At 44.5% G+C, this 19,506-nt stretch overlaps 2 protein-coding genes across 2 annotated transcripts; both read left to right on the top strand.

Moving 5' to 3' along the window:
• Window positions 1-216: 216 nt before the first annotated feature.
• On the top strand, window positions 217-4,330 carry pacc1 (proton activated chloride channel 1). Its single transcript, XM_029493486.1, has 8 exons — window positions 217-425; window positions 1,054-1,135; window positions 1,301-1,510; window positions 2,211-2,365; window positions 2,501-2,643; window positions 2,975-3,116; window positions 3,210-3,317; window positions 3,409-4,330. Exons 1-8 carry the CDS (start codon window positions 390-392, stop codon window positions 3,568-3,570), a joined length of 1,038 nt encoding a protein of 345 aa, XP_029349346.1. The 5' UTR covers window positions 217-389; the 3' UTR covers window positions 3,571-4,330.
• A 762-nt stretch (window positions 4,331-5,092) lies between these two features.
• Window positions 5,093-19,036, top strand: znf106a (zinc finger protein 106a). Its single transcript, XM_029493485.1, has 22 exons — window positions 5,093-5,176; window positions 6,833-6,915; window positions 7,285-7,346; window positions 8,834-9,028; window positions 10,086-11,966; window positions 12,053-12,512; window positions 12,805-12,874; window positions 13,000-13,154; window positions 13,299-13,359; window positions 13,535-13,846; window positions 14,125-14,953; window positions 15,152-15,198; window positions 15,670-15,815; window positions 15,905-16,039; window positions 16,113-16,229; window positions 16,308-16,499; window positions 16,639-16,701; window positions 16,791-16,910; window positions 17,010-17,081; window positions 17,175-17,246; window positions 17,435-17,581; window positions 17,666-19,036. The coding sequence occupies exons 2-22, from the start codon at window positions 6,862-6,864 to the stop codon at window positions 17,720-17,722; spliced, it is 5,247 nt and encodes a 1,748-aa protein (XP_029349345.1). The 5' UTR covers window positions 5,093-5,176; window positions 6,833-6,861; the 3' UTR covers window positions 17,723-19,036.
• Window positions 19,037-19,506: the final 470 nt, after the last annotated feature.

The following is a 19,506-nucleotide window of genomic DNA, read 5'->3' as shown; positions in this document are numbered from 1 at the left end:
ATTGCATACTGTAATTTACTGACCGCTGAAGCTGGAAACCTCACTCCTAAAAACAAACCCACAACTGATGGCAGCAGCAAGTGACAACCTAAGAGAAGGACACAAGGGAGCCACACCGAGGACACAAGGAGAGGAGGTTTCATATTGTTCCGCGGCCGCTCCCTGCTTCCTTATCTTGGGATGGGCTTTTTCGTCGTTTTTTTTTTTTTTGTTTTTTTTTGGTGGTTTGTCTCCCTGCAGACCGGGAAGCTGGGACCTCCACAGGGGCCAGAGGAGGGACAGACTCCACCAAAGATGCGTCGGATATTTGTGAGAAGTAGTTTCCACAGTTGTTTTTCTTTTTCCTGAAGAGCTGAGATTGTTCTTGTCCCGGACAGAAGTGCAGAGTAATGCTCAGGAAAGAAACCACCCGGCCATACCAAGAGGTAGGAATAGATCAGCTGTCTCGTTGTGCTTTTTTTGTGTGTGTTTTTAATAAAAGTTTAACTTTTATGAAGTGTAACGTCCCCTCTGGGTGAGGCGTTCACTGACCCATCGGCACACTTGGCCTCATGTGACTGAAGCGCTGACGAGTGCAGGAAAAAGCAGCTTCCTCTCGTCCGAAATGAGCTGACTTCATGTTTTTCTTGACTCCTGAGTGATGATTAAGTTGTTTCTTAAAGCCTGAGCCTGAGCTGCTGTCCGCTCTGATAATAAGCTTAAAAAAACAAAAAAACAAAAACAGAAATATAATTTTGTTGAAACGGTGGAGGAGGAAAGTCACATCATACAAAAACATGCCAACACAATAACATGAAAGTCCAAGTTGTATCACGCTTAGATAAAACTTTTGACTGAAAAATGACCTTACATTTATTAAGTTAAAACTGACTGACTGCTGACTGATTCATGCTCAAGGTGGAGACGCGTCAGATATTAAGATGATTAGTTTATTTATGTATTTAGGCTTTTTTTCTTATTAGTGTACTTTCTTAATGAACACACAGCCATAGTGACCCAAACTTGTATTTTGTTTAAACTCTAGTTTTAATGACCTTTCTCTTAACCTCACAGTTCAATGATGATGATGAGGATGAAGGAAAGGTCACAGAGGAGGACCTGGACGGTGAGGAGCCCAGCGGCAGCATCTCTCCAGGTGAAACCATCTCCGGTCCAGTAAATGCCTCGTAGCAGGATTGAGCTGTAACATTTTTCGCTGGAGTTTGACTCTAACTCATCTTAAATGCACGGCTGTTACGTCTCAGTTGAGATATTTGATGAGACCACCTGTAACATTTCAGCATTTCTCCTTCCGCCGCAGAGGATGACCTCAGGGAAAACAGTCCATCCAGGAGATTCAGTAAAACCTGCCTGAAGAACGTCTTCACGGTGGTGCTCATCTTCATCTACCTGCTGCTGACAGCAGTGGCCGCGTTCCTGGCCTACCAGACTATATCTGACTTTTTTGACAAACTCAACCACCCTGTCATGTCTGTCACCTACAAAGAGGTGGACTTCTTCCCTCCCCCTGGTTCGTATGAATGGCAATAGCACCATGTATATATACCATGAATATACAAGGAAACTCTTCCATTTCAAGTTTAAAGTTCTTACAGTTATATTATCCTCTCAGATCAAATTCACTGAAGTAAAAAATGTAAAAGCAGCAGAGCAGAGGTATAAAGGAGTAGAAAATAAAATTACTTAAGTATAAGACATATAGCTCGGCATGATCGAGTAAACGTGTTTATAATGCAGTGCACAGTAAGAGGCCCTGGAGAGGAACTCTGAGGTCCAGTTAGCAAAAACACACGACCAGGTTAATTATCTATCAGCCTAGTGTTGTGATTTGGGTGAAGGTCACATCAGTATTGGCAGAATTAAAAGTTATTATGTACAATTTGTGTTAAAAAATACATTATTCTTGCATATCAATGGTTAGTCTGTCAGTATGAGTTAATCTTAACTGTGGTTTTTCACCTGTTGCCTGAAAATCGCAGATTTGTTTCCATTCAAATCCCTGAATAAGAGACATATGAGATTTCTATTTTTTATAATAAAGCAGGTCGAGGTTCTATATTATTAATTCATATTCATATTCAGAGTGTTTATTGTTTTTTTTTTCCTCACTCAGGAAACTAATAGCCAATCAGAGCAGAGGCTGTTCTTCAGATGTGTTAACTTTAATGGTGTCATCAATTTCAGTTTGTTTGTCTTTTTGTGTTTTTGAGGTATCGCTCTTTATCCCGGCAACGCCGAGCTGCTGAGCTGCAGACATTACTACCACGACGACATCCCGCCGTTAGTGGACCCAGGAAAACCTCAAGAAGTGGACTGCGACATCGACGACGTCACGTACTTTGGGCCGTTCACCAGGCAAAAAGAGGTCAGCCATAAAAAGCTTTAGTTTCACAGACTGGCACGGAATAAAGGTCTCAGCTATATATAAATATTATCTGCTGCGTATGGAGGGAACAATGAAAGGGAAAGGTAATATGAACCCTCTTCTTCTGCGGCACAGAAAAGAGCTCTGGTGATCCGTGGGCCTTCTGACGTCAGAAACAAAGAGCTCATCTTCATGCAGTTCAGTCAGAATGAAACAGAGGAGGACTTCAGCGCCATCACCTACATGCTTTTTGCCAAGTTTAGTGACTTAACCAACAGGTACATGCAAACAGCACGTATTGATCCCCTGATGTCCGACTGCTGGGATAGATAAAGTGGTTCTTGGTATTTGCAGATGCCTTTTGTTTGTTTTGCTTTGCTTAAGCCCCCCAAACAGAGATAAAGCAATGACTGTTTTTGGCTGACACAACCACAACAAGGCATGTATGTAATTTGACAGTCAGTGAGGCAAATGTAACCCTGCTGCTTCGTGCCTTATGAAGCAAAAGTAAAGAGTGATGACTGTTTGACCTGTTTGATCTGCAGAAGATAATCTACACATAACTTTTGACTTAAAATGTTTCATGTGTTGTTGTTTTTTTTATAATAGTGAAAATAAATCCGATTTCATGAGGGACTGTGAGAGGAACTACTCCATGTGGACCTTCTCTGGAGGATTCAGAACCTGGGTGAAGATGTCTTTGGTGAGGACGTCCGGGAAAAGCAACGAATCTGTCGAGTTTCGGCAAGAGGTACCTGAGTCTATCCAGTGCACACACGCCTGCATGCAAGGTGCAAATGGATTTTAAAAGCATTAATCTCAACTTCTATGTTGGATCTTCTAGTCAACTGTGGTGAAATTCAACGATAAAAGACCCGAACCAGAGCAGAGCAATGAGCTTTTCTTTGTTGTCTTTGAATGGCGGGATCCTTTCATGCAAGAAATCCGCCTGGTAAGATTTTATCCTCGTCAGAAATGATCTCTCACTCAGTCTCTCAGTCATTACATCAGTCTGTAACACGACTTTGCCAATTTCCAAACAGATCGTGACTGCAAATCCCTGGAACTCCGTCGCCATCCTCTGCGGGGTCTTCATGGCTCTCTTCAAGGCTGCAAATTTTGCCAAGCTCACTGTTCAATGGATAATCAAGATGCGGAAGAGGCATCTGAGGAATAAAGCACGGGAACTGAATTCAATCAGCTGATGACACAATCTGTCAAGATCCAGATTGTTCAAATTAAGTGCTAATCTGAATTCTGAGCTAAGTTTCTCCATGCCGTTTCATGAAGTCATATTTCACCACCACTAGTAAGGATAATTGACATTCATGGATGTGAACCCACAAAATGTGTTTTATCATTTCATTTATTTATCATTTCCTTCATTGTACCAGTGTGATGGGGGATTGATATTGGATCAATCCTTTCCCATAATTTCTTAAAAAAAATAATAATAATAATACCATTTTAAAAATTGATAGAACTTTTATGTGCAAAGATGTAAGGGTTTGTGAGTCTGGATGTTTAAAAGGTCTAAAACCTGGTCAAAATGTTTTTGCATGTCGGATTGGTTGTCATGTGGGGAAAATATCATTTTAAAGGGATATTGTCTTTTATTAGTGTGTCCTACTTTTTCAAAGCAGTGCTAGGTGTTATCTTGTTTTATTTCAGAAATGTAGCTAACATAGTTCATACTTGCATGATATCTTGATAATAGTAAAAACTCTAAAGGGATAAAGAGCTATTTTTCTGCAGAGTGATCTACTGTTCATTAGTGTGCTGCTGTTTATTTTTATTTTTACATGTAAAAATCACACCCTTCACTGTCTTTAAGATTTACTTGAACTATTATCTGAGTTGTGTTGTTGTTGTCCACTTTTGTATCTCACACACTTTGAGATTTTGAAAAAAATGAATAAATATATATTTTTCTGTAAACAATTTGTGACCAAAAACAGCCCAAAGATTTTTTATATGTAATTCATGCAAAGCCAGCCTGTCACACAAAATAACTGATAGTCAGCATGTTTTATGTGTTTAATATTGTCTCATGTTTTTAAATGTGTTTGATCCGTAAAAAAAACTAAGCAGCTACTTTTGCTGATTAAATCACTTTTTTGAACTTTTGGTAACAAGGAAAAACAAATGAAACTCACATTTTCACGCTGAGTGCCGTAAATCTTCAACTGCTGCCACGAATACACTCCTCTTCTTCTTCTTCTTCTTCTTCTTCACCTCTTCCTCCTCCTCCTTCTTCTTCTCCTCCTTCTCCTCCTCCTTCTCCTCCTCCTTTATTACTGAAACACCACACTGACCGAGAGCGGGTAGTAATAATTTAGCACAGTTTTGTGTTGGTAGTTATTTTCTGGTGTGGCCAATAATCGAGTTTCCTTCTTCATTTTTACATTTAATATTTGAAAATATGACTTTTCAGGTTTTTTTTGTTTTTTTTTGCCATTTAACACTTTGTTATAGTTTCCAACAAGATATACAATTAAAGTTGAATTAGATAAGTTTTAAAACTGTTATATTACAGAACAATTACACATGAAGGCAGACTTTACTCCCAGTTTACTTTTGTTTTACATTTGTTGATACTTTTACCTGAGGTGATGATCTGAACACTTCCTCAACAGTTACAAACGCAGCAGGTACACCTCACCTTTCAGCCAGGTGTGTGTCTGCGGTGTCCGGGTTTCCTGAACGCACCGGAGGCTGTAGTTCGGTTGGGGGTCGGGCTGGATGTTGTTGTTAGCACCAGCGGTGGATCAGAAAATGCTGTAGCCTCACTCACATTTGGATGTTTTAAAGGTAGCAAACCGCCGCGTCTTAACACTCACAACACACACAAACACCCGATCTTAGTTTCTTAGAGAGAAATCTCTGTCGTTTTTGTTTTTCGTGTCAGTTTGACAACATTTCGTTTGTTTCTTCGTTGGCTAGCATGCTGTAGCTATTGCTAACATGCTATCCCAAATCGTTAGATCTTCTGCTTAACATCTCAATTTGAGATGAACTCTTCCAGTTCCAGTCACACTGGATTACACAAAAACACTAACGTGCTAACAGCTAACGAATCCTGCAGTTGAACAGTTGTTGTTTGCTCTTTAAATTTACATTGGCAGACACGAAGGTCGATGCTAACCGAGCAGCTAAGCTAACAACAACCTAAACGAAGTTGCCCATCAGCGTCTTTTAAACTTTAAAGGCAGTTCCCATTTTGTTTCCACCGCCGATTGTTGTTTCGTGATTATCAACGACAGATGCAACTGCTGTTAAAATGCCAGACTTTCAAACATTAAAAGATTTGTGAAGTAAAACTTCGGCACCAAATAGCTAACTGTTAGCATTTCACTTCGGAGGTACCTGTAATGTTGATTTTTGTGGCTTTTGTCTTCTTTTTGTGACAAACATTCATTACAAGATAGCTTTGAATCTGAGGTCACATTACGTGATGATTGCACTAAATCTTCTGTATTTTCATCATCAAATGCCCCCTTTTGTTTTTGGTGTGAGCAGAGGAGAGCCCATTTTTCTACAATAATCTGACATCAAATTATCATTTACCTGAACTTTTGCAGGGTTTGGTCGTTTTGCAGGACATAAAATCTGCAACGAGCATGACTGTCTGGAAATACGATGAGTATAAAACATTGTCCAGCCTGCTGCCCCTTACAGATGCATGACCTGAGAGGGAACCGGAGCTGGGGATCCTCCTGATTCCTCCCTGGAAATAGCTGCCCTCTGGTGCTTTTGCGGAGAAGGGAAAATTTGGGAAAAGGGATATTGTGATGGCGCTATTGTAACCGATTCCGTAATGTCTGACCTTAAGTGTGGCCATTATTAAACTTATTCTGTAGTTGACTTTGCTGTTTGACCGCTTATTCTTATGAAAGGCAGAAATGTGGCACCAAACACTCTGCAGGTTTTACTGTCAACTCTTAAAAATTAAATCAGACGAGTGTATTTTGTTTTAGACAGCATCAGAGGATTTTTTATTCGTCTCTAAATTCAGTGTTTTGGAACAGAATGAAGTTTCACAGGGTCAGCTGTGTCTGGAGAGGGTGATGTTTGTGTAGAAATGCCCAACAACAGCACAGCCATCGCTTCACCAGCTCTTTACTTGTGGGCTGCTTCTTTTCCCACCCTGTTTGTGACCGCTGAACACGTCCAGACATAGCCTTGATGTTGCCACTGCCTCCTGGCCGCAGAGTTGCTTCGTCAGCAGACTGGAATTAGCCCAGTGTCCAGGTTGAACGTCAAATCTGGCATTCAGGCTGTGCCACTGAGGCATGTTGTTGAATAGCTAGGTGTGGTTGAAGTGAGAAAATAAGCCGCTGTGTTTGTTGGAGTTGTCTGATTTGTTGCTATGAGCACAACTGCAAACAGCTCATGATCTGCACATGGTTATTCAATGAAGTTGAACTACATTGTCCTTTTACTTTAATAGATTTTCTCTATTGACAGGAATGGGCTGAGATCCACTCGCATTAAAAATGGCAAGAGACAGAAAGTGCATCCTCTGTGAAACAGTCCATGTCTCCAAGCAGGTAAATCATACCGAACACCAACATGGTTCATACAATAAATGCACCAGTAATCAGCTCAGCTCATTACCATATGACATATACTGTCTGTTGTGATGTTGTTGCACGCATATCTAGACTAATTGATGTACTGAAGCACTTTTATTGAGAGTCACTGCACGTATTTTGCACTCATAACATTAAACATACAACACACACATGACATTTCACCTGTTCCTTCCAGGAACATGTGAATTTCCTCCCATGGGGATGAACACAATTTAATGTGATCCCCAACTAAGCTCAGAAACTTTAATTGTGTTTTTTTTTGTTTTTTTTTTACGTGTTTGTTGATTTCTAAAGAAACTTTTTATTTTCAATTTGTTTGCACAGGAGATGGATGAGCACATGAGAAGCATGCTGCACCACCGCGAGCTGGAGAAGCTCAAAGGCCGGTGAGTTGTTGCTATCTTAAAAAATAATCTCAATAATAAACAGATAACATGAAAGACCATACAGTATAACGACACTGATGTGGTGCAGAAGTTAGTCAAATGCAGATGTTGTAGTTTTGTTTTTTTTTTTTTCCCAAATCGCTTCAGCTATTTTATTCAATGCACAATAAGTTGAGTTTAACTTTTAATGGTAGAATTTGCTTTTCAACTTTTGTCCAAACGCATTCGGGTCATGAGGCACGTGTGCACATGGGCACGTGTTGGTAAAGTGGATATATGGGCAGCTGTCTCAACTGTGGCTCATATATTTAGACACAATCTCTCCGGAACAACAGGCATGACCGATAGAAGGCAACTGGCTATCTTGTGACTCCCATGTAGATTACTAAAAGTATGTGGCCCAGCGCTGGCTTGGGGGAATCTCAAGTAGCTCAAATACTGATCAGAGCCTTAGTCGTTGCTAAGTTACAGGTTTGTACGTTAACATAAACACTGGCAGACAAAGATAGCATCTTTTTAAACATAAAATGATATGAGCGCTATGCAGGAAGTGCCAGGTTTGGCTATTTATTGGAGAATCACATCTCCGTCTGTCTGAGAATGGGTTGGCTGAAGCGTAACTTCAGCCATAGCTGGGAAGAAACGTGTTGGACCAAAAGAGTAACCTTGCCTTATTGATGAAGAGTTTGCCAACTGCACGAGAGGTCAGAAAATGGCAGCATGCCATGACACAGATATGAAAAAGAAATTGAGCAGGAGCCAGCAAAGTCACTGTCCCTATCAGACCGACAGGGTGACATAGTTGGGAGAGGTTTTGAAGCGGAGGCTGTGAGCAGCTGCACGGGGCTCCAGTTACACAGGCTTTGCCCAGGATTGGTCAGCAGGATGCTCAGGCTTGTTCTAATAGCACAGGCTGGCCTGGGTGGTGGGGGTGGGTTGTAGATTTCAGGCAGGAGTGTGAGGTCAAATACAGACATTACCCTCTGTAGAGTCTCAGAGCGCAGCAGACACCATCATGAAAGGGCACTAGGCTGAGGGCGTCGTGCCTCTCTCCCCTCCACGCATCCCGACGCTGCGCTGCATGGCTGGTCGTGCTGGCTGGACATAAACAGCAAGATTAACATGCTGCTTGGGTCCAGCCCGGCTGCTCCTGCCCTCACCCTGCCACCTATGGCCTGCTGAAGAAAGGAAAAAAAACAAGATCAGGATGATACAGATTTTAACAGTTTTTTATCAAGAGCAAATTATAAGTTAGCTGCCTCCTGATCTGTGACAAATAGAGAATTCGGAAGAGTTATTTATTTATTTTTTAAGCGAAGGATTGTTGAGTATTCTCCTCTCCTGATTTTATTTTGACTTTGAAGTAACAGAAAGTAGAGCCAGAGCACTTTGCTACAGGCTCTGCAGGCAGGAAAAACCAATCCAGACGAGATCAGAACGATGCCAGAAGGAACGATTGAACGCCCGCTCTCGCCTTCCCTCCCCAGGGACTGTGGACACGAGTGCAGAGTGTGCAAGGTAACGGTGGGGAGCCTGACTGATTATGCCAGCCACATTTCCAGTCCCACGCACAAGCAAAATGTGGAGGCTGCAGAACAAAAGAGTGCTGGGAACGACCATGAGGAGGACTACTTTGACCAAGCATTGGCCGACCTGATTGTAAAGAGAAAAGAACAGATCAGGTAACACTTTTGCTATTTAAAAGAAAATATGTGTGTGTCTCATACTATTTACAGCCAGGACAGTTGCTTTAAAATGAAAAGTTACCTTGTGAGTGGTTTTTTTGTCGTATTCTCCAAAGGATGAAACAACGTAATCCTTTTTTAGAAACAGTTTACTTCTCCCTTTATATTGTAGCTTATATTCATTTGGTTATTAAACTATAAATGTGTCGCCTCACAAACTTGATTTGTGTATATACTGTAATCCATGTATAGTCACATCCAGCTCAGTGACGGTCACAACACTCTTTTAGCTGCTGCTTCATGGTGAGCAGCGTTTGGAGTCGTATGTCAGCACAGCCTAAAAAAATACATGACTGCATGCTTAAAATTCAGACCCAAGTTTTGTGTGCTGCAGAAGCCGACACAATCAGAACCTGCACTCTCAACCACGCGGTGTGTAGGTTAACATTATGTGTGTGTTATTTATGAAAACGCACCCTGTCGATCTCACTGTCCCACCGGAAACCTCAGATAACGTGTCAGAGCAGCTGGGAAAGTGCAATATCTGTGAAGACTGGTGAAAGCAAAAGCTGCCGTTCAGCTGTTCGCTCCTCACATGCCAAATATTTCCTCCCCTGCAGGTCAGAGCTGTAGGTCACAATGTCAACTGGTCCTCCACACCACGTGCCAAGAGACAGAGTTTCCAAGGAAACTTCTCGATTCTTGTTAAACAGATTTAAATGTATTTTAAATCAGATTTATTTTCATACAACTTACTGTTGCTGCAAAGAAGCCTTTGATAGACAGCAGCTGATTTACAATTTACTGACTAATGAGGATCCAAATAGATAAAAAAAAATGAAAGTTATCAGTTACTTTATGGGCCAGAAAAATAAAACCAAACACTTAAAGACATTGACTCAACTTCCACAGATTCTATGACATTGTTGGAAATGTTCATTTTTGAAGATTTGGGGTTATGATTGAATGTGATGCAGTCTTACCTCATTACCTAAGTATATAATCCAGTTGTGTGAGACCTGACTACATATCTGTATCTGTATGTTGTTTGTAGAAAAGAGAAAGAGGCTGCTGCTGCAAAGCTGGCTAAAGAAGAAGAGGAGCGTAAGAGAAAGGAGGAGTTTCAGCAGAGGTTAAAAGAGGCTAAGGAGCGTTACCGGCTCGACTCCTCCTGGCAGCAGCAGCCGCAGGGTTTTGGTAGACCCAGTCAGAACTGTTCTTGGCACAGGGGCAACCGATATAATGCCAGATCGTGGGAGCAACAGCCCTGGCACGGTAATAACCAGGGAAAGAGCGCCACCTGGCATGCTCAGGAGCCTCCCAACTATCAGAGATGGGCTTCTGATGAGTTTGCTGGTGGAGGCTTCAATGGCCAGAAGGGCTGGAACAGGAGGCAGTGGGATCAGGGTGGATTTTGTGGAAATCAACAAAATCGGCTGCCTTGGCTCAGCAGCGGGGGCAGTAGTCACGGGCTCTACGGCCACAACACCATTTCCCAGTACCCACAAAGGGGCCGGCCGTTGAGCTTAGTGGGATCTATTTCTTCATATCCGCACCCGCCCCCCTTTTTTTCCCGGGCTCCTAACCAGCTTCAACCTCGAGCCAATGACCAGAGAGGTCAGCAGAGTGGTGGGCTTCAGAATGAGGGGGGGCAGACAGCTGAATCTGACCACAACGGGAGCAAAAGCTCTAAGACCTTTGGTAGCAACCCAAAGCTGGACAAGGCCTGTCGCTGGTCGCCCTATCCAGTCACAAAGAGCTTTGAGTCTTTGTCCCATAAAGACAACAACCCAAACTCATCAGAGATGCAGCCATGTCTCCCTAAACCCCAGAATCAAGACAAAGCAGCCGAAACCAGTGCCTTTAACAAGATGTCTCAACCCATACAGAAACAAGACCAACTGGCTTCTAACCAAGAGAAAAAGAAACATAAAACAAGCCTCAAAACAAAAAAGCCCAGAGACGAGAGCAGCAGCAGCAGCAGCAGCAGCAGAAGCAGCAGTGCTCAGAGAGAAGGCCAGCAAAAGTCCACATCCAGTTCTTCCAGTCAGAAGCCCAGTAAGCCGCTGCTGCATAGTGACGGTCCTGCTCTCAACACCGGAGCTCAGCTGAGTCAGGCCTCAAATCAAGCGCATCCACAGATGAAGCCAAACATAAAACAGAGCGGCCTCGGTTCTAAGGCGTCATCTACTGGGCCTCTGAAGTCAAAGCAAGAACAGCCGCTCCAGGAAACCCTCTGTAAAGTAGCGCAGGTTATCCTGGAAAAAAGAAGCTCTTTGGACCGCATGGCGGAAAGAGAACGGCACAATATGGAGGAGCAGCAAAGAGATGGCGCTCAGAGTCAGGTGGGAGTCAACAAGGAGAACAGCTTCAGGCAGAATGCAGCGAAACCAAATTTACCGGATTTAGTTAGACCTGCATCACTGACGTCAGACAGCAACCACTTCCTGCAGTCATTACAAGTTAGCACCTCGACAGTGGAGGGGACAGAACCTGCAGCCTCAAGCAAAGATGAGGAGGAGAACAGGCCGAAAGTGGAGAAGAACACCTCCTCAGCGGTCCCAGATGAAGCCATGCAGGCTGTTGAGGCGGGGCATAGCTCAGAGAGCGACGCCTCCAGGAGCGGCGAAGCCCAGACGGTCTCAGGGTCTAACACCAGTATGTCCAAACTCGACTTGCCCCCGGTCTTGAAACGTGACCTGACCAAACACATCAGCTCGAAGAGCAAAACAGGAAGCCATGAGCCCAACCTGAACATCGCCAGACGGGTGCGAAACCTGAGTGAGTCACGGAGAAGTGACTCAGAGAAGGACTCCGGGCTCAAACCAACTGTACGGCAGCTCATCAGCTCCTCCGGGTCCCGACGCAATGTGAACTGGGAGCAGGTGTATCAGGAGGTCAGGAAGAAGCAAGACAAAGGGAAAGGGATGCCAAGGTGAGTTTCCGATCTTACATGTTGATGTCTGCCTGATTTTTCTCTCCAGCTGCTTCAAGCTCATGTTACGTTATTTCACTCTCCAGGTTTGGGATCGAGATGGTGCCAAACGAACAGGAAGACCACAGCCAGGAGGAAGATGACATTCCCCTGCTGGAGGGCCTGCACTGGGAGGCGCTGATAGACATCTCCGCTCAAGGAACCTCCCGAAAACGCTCCTTATCAGAGAGCAACCTCACCCCTGCATCCACTCCCTCCCTCTTTTCATCCCTCCTGTCGAAGGAGGCGGGGGAGAAAGAAAGAGAAAGCTCAGAACAGCAGTTATCGCCCGTCTCCCCCACAGTCACTCACGGCAGCACAGACGATCAAAAAGGGTTGGAGAATCTGCTTGGTCAGATTGAGGCAAAAACGGAGAATCAACCGGACAAACTGACGTCCGCTTCAGTGAAGGCCCTGCATCGACTGGACTCGGTGCTCGGGGACAGCAGTTCAGGGACGGACCAGCTTGACGGTCAGGGAACAGGAAAGAGGCGAAGAGCAGCTGGGGTGAGTACAGAAAACAATCGTACTCATCTGAGTCAGGTACCAGGTGTGGGAGGGGACGTACGACGTAGATTCATCAAAGATTTGGTGTAGGGATCTTATCCCCTCCTCTGGGGCTCACTTCTACTGCGGGCAGCAGCTTCAGACAACTGAGTCAGCACAAATCACACAAATCCCTAATTCAGCTGTAAGGAGGTGAATTGGATTGTGGGTACTGTAGGTGCTAGAATCACTTTTATCTGTGTTAACTTTAATACAAAAAAGCAGGATGTGACCGTTTCTCTGTCTTTTGCAGGATGTTCCAAGTGCAGAGACATCATGTGTGGAACACAACAGCAAAAGACGGAGAGTCAAATCCAAAAAAGGTTTGTATCTTTGATCTAGATTCATATTAAGATTTCCAAGACGACGCTCAAAGAGGGATTAAAAGAGTATTATTTCAGTGAAGCTGATGATGATGGTTCTTAAATATCTTCTTGATTCTGTGCAGAGCGTTTACAGATCGACCAGCTTCTGGCCGTTTCTCTGCGGGAGGAGGAGCTGAGCCGCTCCCTGCAGACTGTGGACACCAGCCTGATCCAGGCCCGGGCCGCTCTGGAGGCTGCCTACTTGGAGGTGCAGCGTCTTATGGTGGTGAAACAGCAGGTAAAGAAAGCCTGTGCTGATTTTGGATCGTTCAGTGTTGGACTCTGGACTGAAACAGTGATTGTTGACGTGTTTTGGTCGTCAGATTATTATCATAATGCAACGAGCAGCAGAATTCACTTTGGTGTCTCTTTGTCTTTTCAGGTGACTGTAGAGATGAGCACACTAAGAAGCAAGCGCATTGACTTACTAAAAGGGATGCAAGGTGAGAATATATATGTCAAATACATTCTGTAAAAAAGGAACCAAGAACCGTTTGACCCATAATGCTCGTTGTGATCATTCAATTCAGAAATTGCATCGTGCTTCGGCTGTTTTCCAGAGTGAATATTAACTGAGAGTTCTAAAAAAGTCTTTGTCCTTTTTCTTTTTTAATGCAGGTGATTTGGAGGAAGCGCCTGCAGTCAAACCGAAGGAGGAGAAGATGGACTTCACAGACACAGACCCACACTTGCCCTCCACCTTTGTCCCGTCCTCTGTTAGGGACGTGGATGCTGCCAGTCCTGGTCCTCTTGCTCCGCGTGCTTCCCCTCCCCCCTCCAGCCTTCCTCTCACACCCGCAGTTATCAAGCAGGAGCCCCAGTCTCCGGTTCATATCAGCTCAGAGGTGGACGCTATGGACAACGTAACTCACTGTCCTCACAGCACCACACCAGAGCTGCCGGTCGCTCCTGCTGCAGCCTCCCTCACAGGTAGTTTCATTTAATACACAGATTTTCTACAATGGCACTGAGACCTGTAGTGATTTGGCAGTTAAAAAAAAAAAGAAAACAGCCTTTTAACAAATGTCAATGTAGGTGGTATATAATAAGAAGAAATCAGTCAAATCTAACTTGTATTTGGTGTAATAAACAGTGCACACAGATTAATCACAAAGATTACCTGTCAGATTAATTATATTTCGGTAACTGCAATAACAAAAAATACTACATTAAAGTAGTAATTCATGCGCCTCTGAAACTCTTTGCAGATTCTGCCCATAACTTCCAGTCCTCCCCAGACAGAAAGACAGAGCTGTACCAGGAGAACACAGGACATATTTGGGAGAACTTTGGCGAACCTACAGACACTAACGGCAGCTTGTCAGGACTGGCTGAGACTACAGAAAAGTCCGTACAGACAAAAACAAACTGTCTCGCTCCTTTTCCCGACTCCAAATCCCCCATAAAGCTTCTCTTGTCCAGCAGGAGGGGCTCTGAAGTGGCAGGCATCGTTGACTCTGCTGCCACAAAAACTTTTGAGCCTCCCGCTGTGCCTTCACTCCTTAATCTGCCCGCCTCGCCGTCTGAGCTGAGCGGCGGAAAGCGCGTGAGGAAGCTGAAGAAGAGGAAGGCGTTGAAGAAGGCTCAGGGGACAGAGCAGCCGGAGAGCAGCGACACGGAGATAGACGCAGAGTTCCTGAAGCCAAGGTGGCTCCGACCACGCAGAAGACCCAGCGGAGGCTCCCAGGTCAGCACCTCCACACAGCCCACAGAGGACAGAGAGGGCGACCTGAACATGGAGAGCAGCGAGGAGGCGTGTAAGATGCTGTGTCCGACCCTCAGACCCGAGAAAGTCAATCACAGCTCCTCCAAAGATGTGGCTCTTCCCCAGGAGGCGCCCACTCAGCTGATAGACAACGTAGACGTAGAGGAAAGCATGGAGGTCGCCGCGGCCTCTCAACAGCCTCACATGGATGTCCTGGCTCCAGCTGCCACTCCAGTCCAGATCCCAGACTCATCCAGGCCTGAGACAGAGAGCCTGGCCTGCAATGAGGTCACCTCCACAAGTGACATGGAAATATGCAAGTCCTCCGAGAAGTGAGTTTCCCACATTTGGTTGACTGACCTGACAGCAAAAGGCAATTTACACTGAAATAAACCTGGAAAAAACACTTCTCGTGTCAAAGAAGCGATTATTTTGTCAATTTTAATTTTACTATCGACCAACAGTGAAGAAATACAGTTCTCCCACCGCTTTTATCTGTGTTTTATCGTGTCCACCTCCTCTCCCCACAGTGACAGCCAGTCCATCAGGTCGTCCAAGATAACGAAGACCTCCTCAGGTAAATTCATCATCTAACGGTCAGGTTTTGCTTGAGCAGAGCTCTTCTGAAGGCTGAGAAGGTTAAAGTTTAACCACAAAACCAAACACACAATCCCATCATGCCCTGGGCAGCCAGAATTAGACACGTTGGTCTCCCTGACCAAATTAAAATAGACTCAGCGCCTAAATTACTTTTTATGGGCAAGATATTCATAGAGCTGTTGACCTACAGTGACCCCGAGCTGATGAACAGAGAACGTGTATATTTAACCTGTTGGGTATCGATCGCTGCTCCACCGTTTAGAAAAAGACAGATGATTTTTAGAAGATGTATGTTGAAGTTGCGTTAAAAGTGACAAGAAAATGACAAACTATAATTTAGCTCTGCAGACAATAATAAAAATAAAAAGCATTTATTCTGAAGACGTGTTTTTGTTGCTGTTATTTTTACTGATATGTGAATTCTCGTGCGTGTTTGTGTGTTTCTCAGATGCGTCCTCTGACCATGGTGAGGACGATATACCCACTGAGGGGGTGTTCGAGGGCCACCAGGAAGCAGTGCACGCCGTGCAGATCCACAATGGGCTCCTGTACACGTGCTCAGGAGACCGGACTGTCAAGGCCTTCGAGCTGGTGGTGGGTGCTGCTGATGATGAACGCCACTGTAATCGTCCCATTTCGCTGACGGCCACAACAGAACGGTGTTTTCCGCTTTTCTGTTGCAGAGTCATAAATGTGCGGCTGTGTTCGAGGGTCACAGCTCCAAAGTGAGCTGCCTGTTGGTGTCGGCGACTCCCGGTCTGCATCATCGCCTTTACACCGGCTCCAGTGATCAGACCATCCGCTGCTACAGCCTCAAGGTTTGTGAGCCAGTCTGGAAATAAAAGTACACACGATGGAGAGAGTTGTGCAACGTTTCCTTCATCTTCACAGACAAAAGAGTTCGAGCAGCAGTTTTCTCTGTCGGACCGAGTCCTCTGCCTTCACAGCCGCTGGAGGACTTTGTACGCAGGCCTGGCGAATGGCACAGTGGTGACCTTTAACCTCAAGGTGAGCTTTCTGTGAATTTTAGATTTCACTCTTATGCTTCGACATTCGCACCGATGATGTTAAACGATTCTTCTTCAGACCAACAGGCAGATGGACGTGTTTGAGTGCCACGGGCCGCGGGCCATCAGCTGTCTGGCCTCGTCGCAAGAGGGAGCCCGAAGGATCCTGCTGGTCGGCTCGTACGACAACACCATCAGCGTGAGAGACGCCAAGAATGGACTCCTGCTGCGCACCCTGGAGGGACACACCAAGAGTGTCCTCTGCATGAAGGTGAGCTTCAACAGTGAGACACAGATCAGTGGATTTATTCTTCCCTCTGAGGCGGCTGAGGAAGTTTCACAGAAATATTCTCGTGAATAACTTGAATGTTTTCTGAGTGTTTTCCCTCACTGTGTGCGTCTCCTGTCAGGTGGTCAATGATCTGCTCTTTAGCGGCTCCAGTGATCAGTGTGTCCACGCACACAACATCCATGTGAGTCACCTCCTTATCTCTTCACACACAATCTGCTGTGTCCATGATGAGAAGAAGCCCGATTCAAACTAATATGTGTCCATGAACAGACAGGAGAGCTGGTTCGCGTCTATAAAGGTCACAGCCATGCTGTTACTGTTGTGTCCATCCTGGGGAAGGTGATGGTGACCGCCTGTCTGGACAAACTGGTCCGTGTCTACGACCTCCAGGTCAGAACCTTCAGAACCATCCGTCCTGACTCTTTCGCTTTGACAGTGTCTCCATAGCGTCTGACCTGAATTCCTTTCCATCTGTTCTAACATCCACAGTCTCACGAGCAGCTGCAGGTCTACGGCGGACACAAGGACATGGTGATGTGTATGGCTGTCCACAAGAACATGGTGAGGGACTGCTTTAATCCACAGTGGCTCCAGAGGTCTTTGGTCATGAAAACCAGACATCAAGCCGTCATCTGTGCGCCTCTTTTGTTTCAGATCTACACGGGCTGTTACGATGGCAGCGTGCAGGCCATCAAACTGAACCTGATGCAGAACTACCGCTGCTGGGTAAGATTGAGGAGTAACACAAAAAAAAAATCAAGGCTGTTTTGTGGCTCGTAATCTTCTGTTGAATGGTTTTATAACATGACGGGTGTCTGATTAACTTACCAATACATAAACTCTGTTCTGCTTCGTGAGCGAGTCTCACCTGGTGACATCTGGTGTGAATGTCTAACAGCGCTTTGTGTCCGCAGTGGCACGGCTGCTCGCTGGTCTTCGGGGTGGCGGAGCATCTGCAGCAGCACCTGAACGACAGTCACACCGGCGCCAACCTCCCGATATTCCGGTGCCGCTGGAAGAACTGCGAAGAGTTTTTCGGTGTGGCGAACAGATCCAAGCAGGTAATTTAAAAAGGAAAAAGCAAAACAACAGAGCAGAGACTGAACATGTCGAGCAGTGCTGAGTCAGTTGTGTGTCTCTTACAGGGGATGCTGAGCCACATGCAGAAACATGCTGCAGAGGAGACCGAACTGGAGCCTTAAGGGCCGGTGACGGGAACAGTACTGTTTCCTCCTGGGCCCTGTTCCCTTTTCCTGCCACCCCCCCCCCCTTCTCCCGTTAACCTCCCATATTGGGGGGGAAATTCTTGGGACCCACTTAACGTGGCAGCGCTCCTGTTGCAGCCTGATTAGTGGCGTCTGACGACTCCATCCTTCTACGTTCAGTTTTAGAAACCAGCTGTAATACAATCGCCAAAGGAGGGCTGGTTCTGCTGTTTCCGTCTTCTCTTTCCCTTTTTTTTGTGAAACGTTCTACAAATCATGCCTTCCTCTCTTTCTCAGTCTGACCACTGCTGTCCCTCTTTTCACTGACCAAAGTAAAACAAAGAAACGTGACTTTTTTTTTTTTTTTTACTGAAGAAACTTCAGCGTTGCCAGTATCAGAGAGTTTTGTTCTGCTTTTCTTTTAAAACCGCAACAAAAACAGAAAGACAATAACCATCTTCCGGATTGGTTGGCTTGAATATGGCATGGGCTCAGAGGTGTTATTATCGTTGTTGTGCAGTTTGTGACGTTTCATGTTGAGCAACCTATATTTTATTTTCATTTTGGTTTTTATTTTAGGTTTCAAACTATTCAATAAAAAGTTTTCAGGATCTCATGGGGTGGTGTCCCCATTTCATAGTTCAACAGCGTGCAGCAGTGTTTTCAAGGAGTTTCATTGAAGTGACTGAATTTGTTTATCTTTGGTTTGGTTTGAAGATCATTTTCAGAGGAACCAGATTTTTTTGTTTTGTTAGTGGTTGAGGATTACATTATTTTATTTTTTATTTTATTTTTTTTTTTTTGGTGCTCATTCAGGTGATTTAAAGGCATTGAGGGATTTTCGGTGCAGTGTTGTGTGACTTGGCCTGAAGTTGCCATTTGAGAATTTGCAGTGAAAACAGAACCAAGAGGTGGACGTGGTGATGAGTGTGCCCCGACACGAGTTTATCTGTGTGGGTTGTGCCTGTTGACAGAGCGATTTAAAAAGCTCTGTTTTCTATGAGTGAGTGAAGTATTGTTTCTATGGTAATGTTTGTTGTTGTTGTTGTTTTTTTTGTTATCTTTTTCCTTTTTGTGGAGTTTGTTTTATATTTGGAGCATCAGGCAGAAGTCCCCCGGAGAAGAGAAGAGATTTCTAATGAATGAGGAGGTGAAGGATGTTTAGAGGAGGTGTTTGATGGAAGAGCTTGAAGGGAAGAATTAGGATTCATGCCATACCTCACCCCCCTCAGAAACAGGCGAGTTGGTAACACAGCGCCTCTCTTTTTAAAAAAAAAAAAAAAAAAAAAAGGCATATTAAACTATTTTTAAGCAGTATGAAAGCCCGGTGGATGCTCTCTTTCGCAGACTTTGTGTGTTTGCAGCTCTCTCTTGGTTGTGTCCTCTTTTGGAGGAGTCGTTAATCTGATGTTCTCACGGCCGCCATCTTCCAAAAAACTCTCCCAACATATATACTCATTTATTTTGTGACTGAAGAAAGCGTGCAATCCACCTCGTACCTGGCATTCCTGAGTTTCTTCAACTTTTTTTTTTTCCAGCTATCATCGTTGTGACAGGATGTTTTTTATTAAAGTGCAATCTAAGAAATTGTGAATTGTGATAAAAATTATGTTGCAACATTGCAAAACTATTATGTGTCCTCTTTGTGTGTGTTGTTTTTTTTTTTTTTTTTTTAATCAATATTCAGATTTTAGAAACATCTGAAGCATCAGAGTAATAATTCAACTGGCAAACCAGTAACTACACATTCATTTATTTGATTAAAATGGTTAAAAATGCAG

Source organism: Echeneis naucrates, chromosome 22 (assembly GCF_900963305.1).
Source record: "Echeneis naucrates chromosome 22, fEcheNa1.1, whole genome shotgun sequence".
NCBI classification, from domain to species: domain Eukaryota; kingdom Metazoa; phylum Chordata; class Actinopteri; order Carangiformes; family Echeneidae; genus Echeneis; species Echeneis naucrates.
The sequence above is the reverse complement of the archived record's forward strand: the minus strand, read 5'-3'. Positions and strand labels throughout refer to the sequence as shown.

Bases quoted from the DNA above. Each gene is read 5' to 3' on its own strand.
- pacc1 (XM_029493486.1), top strand. From the start codon at position 390: ATGCTCAGGAAAGAAACCACCCGGCCATACCAAGAG. The intron at 426-1,053 runs GTAGGAATAGAT...TTAACCTCACAG, and splicing joins CCACCCGGCCATACCAAGAG to TTCAATGATGATGATGAGGA. The intron at 2,366-2,500 runs GTCAGCCATAAA...TCTGCGGCACAG, and splicing joins CGTTCACCAGGCAAAAAGAG to AAAAGAGCTCTGGTGATCCG.
- znf106a (XM_029493485.1), top strand. From the start codon at position 6,862: ATGGCAAGAGACAGAAAGTGCATCCTCTGTGAAACAGTCCATGTCTCC. The intron at 12,875-12,999 runs GTTTGTATCTTT...GATTCTGTGCAG, and splicing joins GAGAGTCAAATCCAAAAAAG to AGCGTTTACAGATCGACCAG. The intron at 15,816-15,904 runs GTGGGTGCTGCT...TTTCTGTTGCAG, and splicing joins TCAAGGCCTTCGAGCTGGTG to AGTCATAAATGTGCGGCTGT.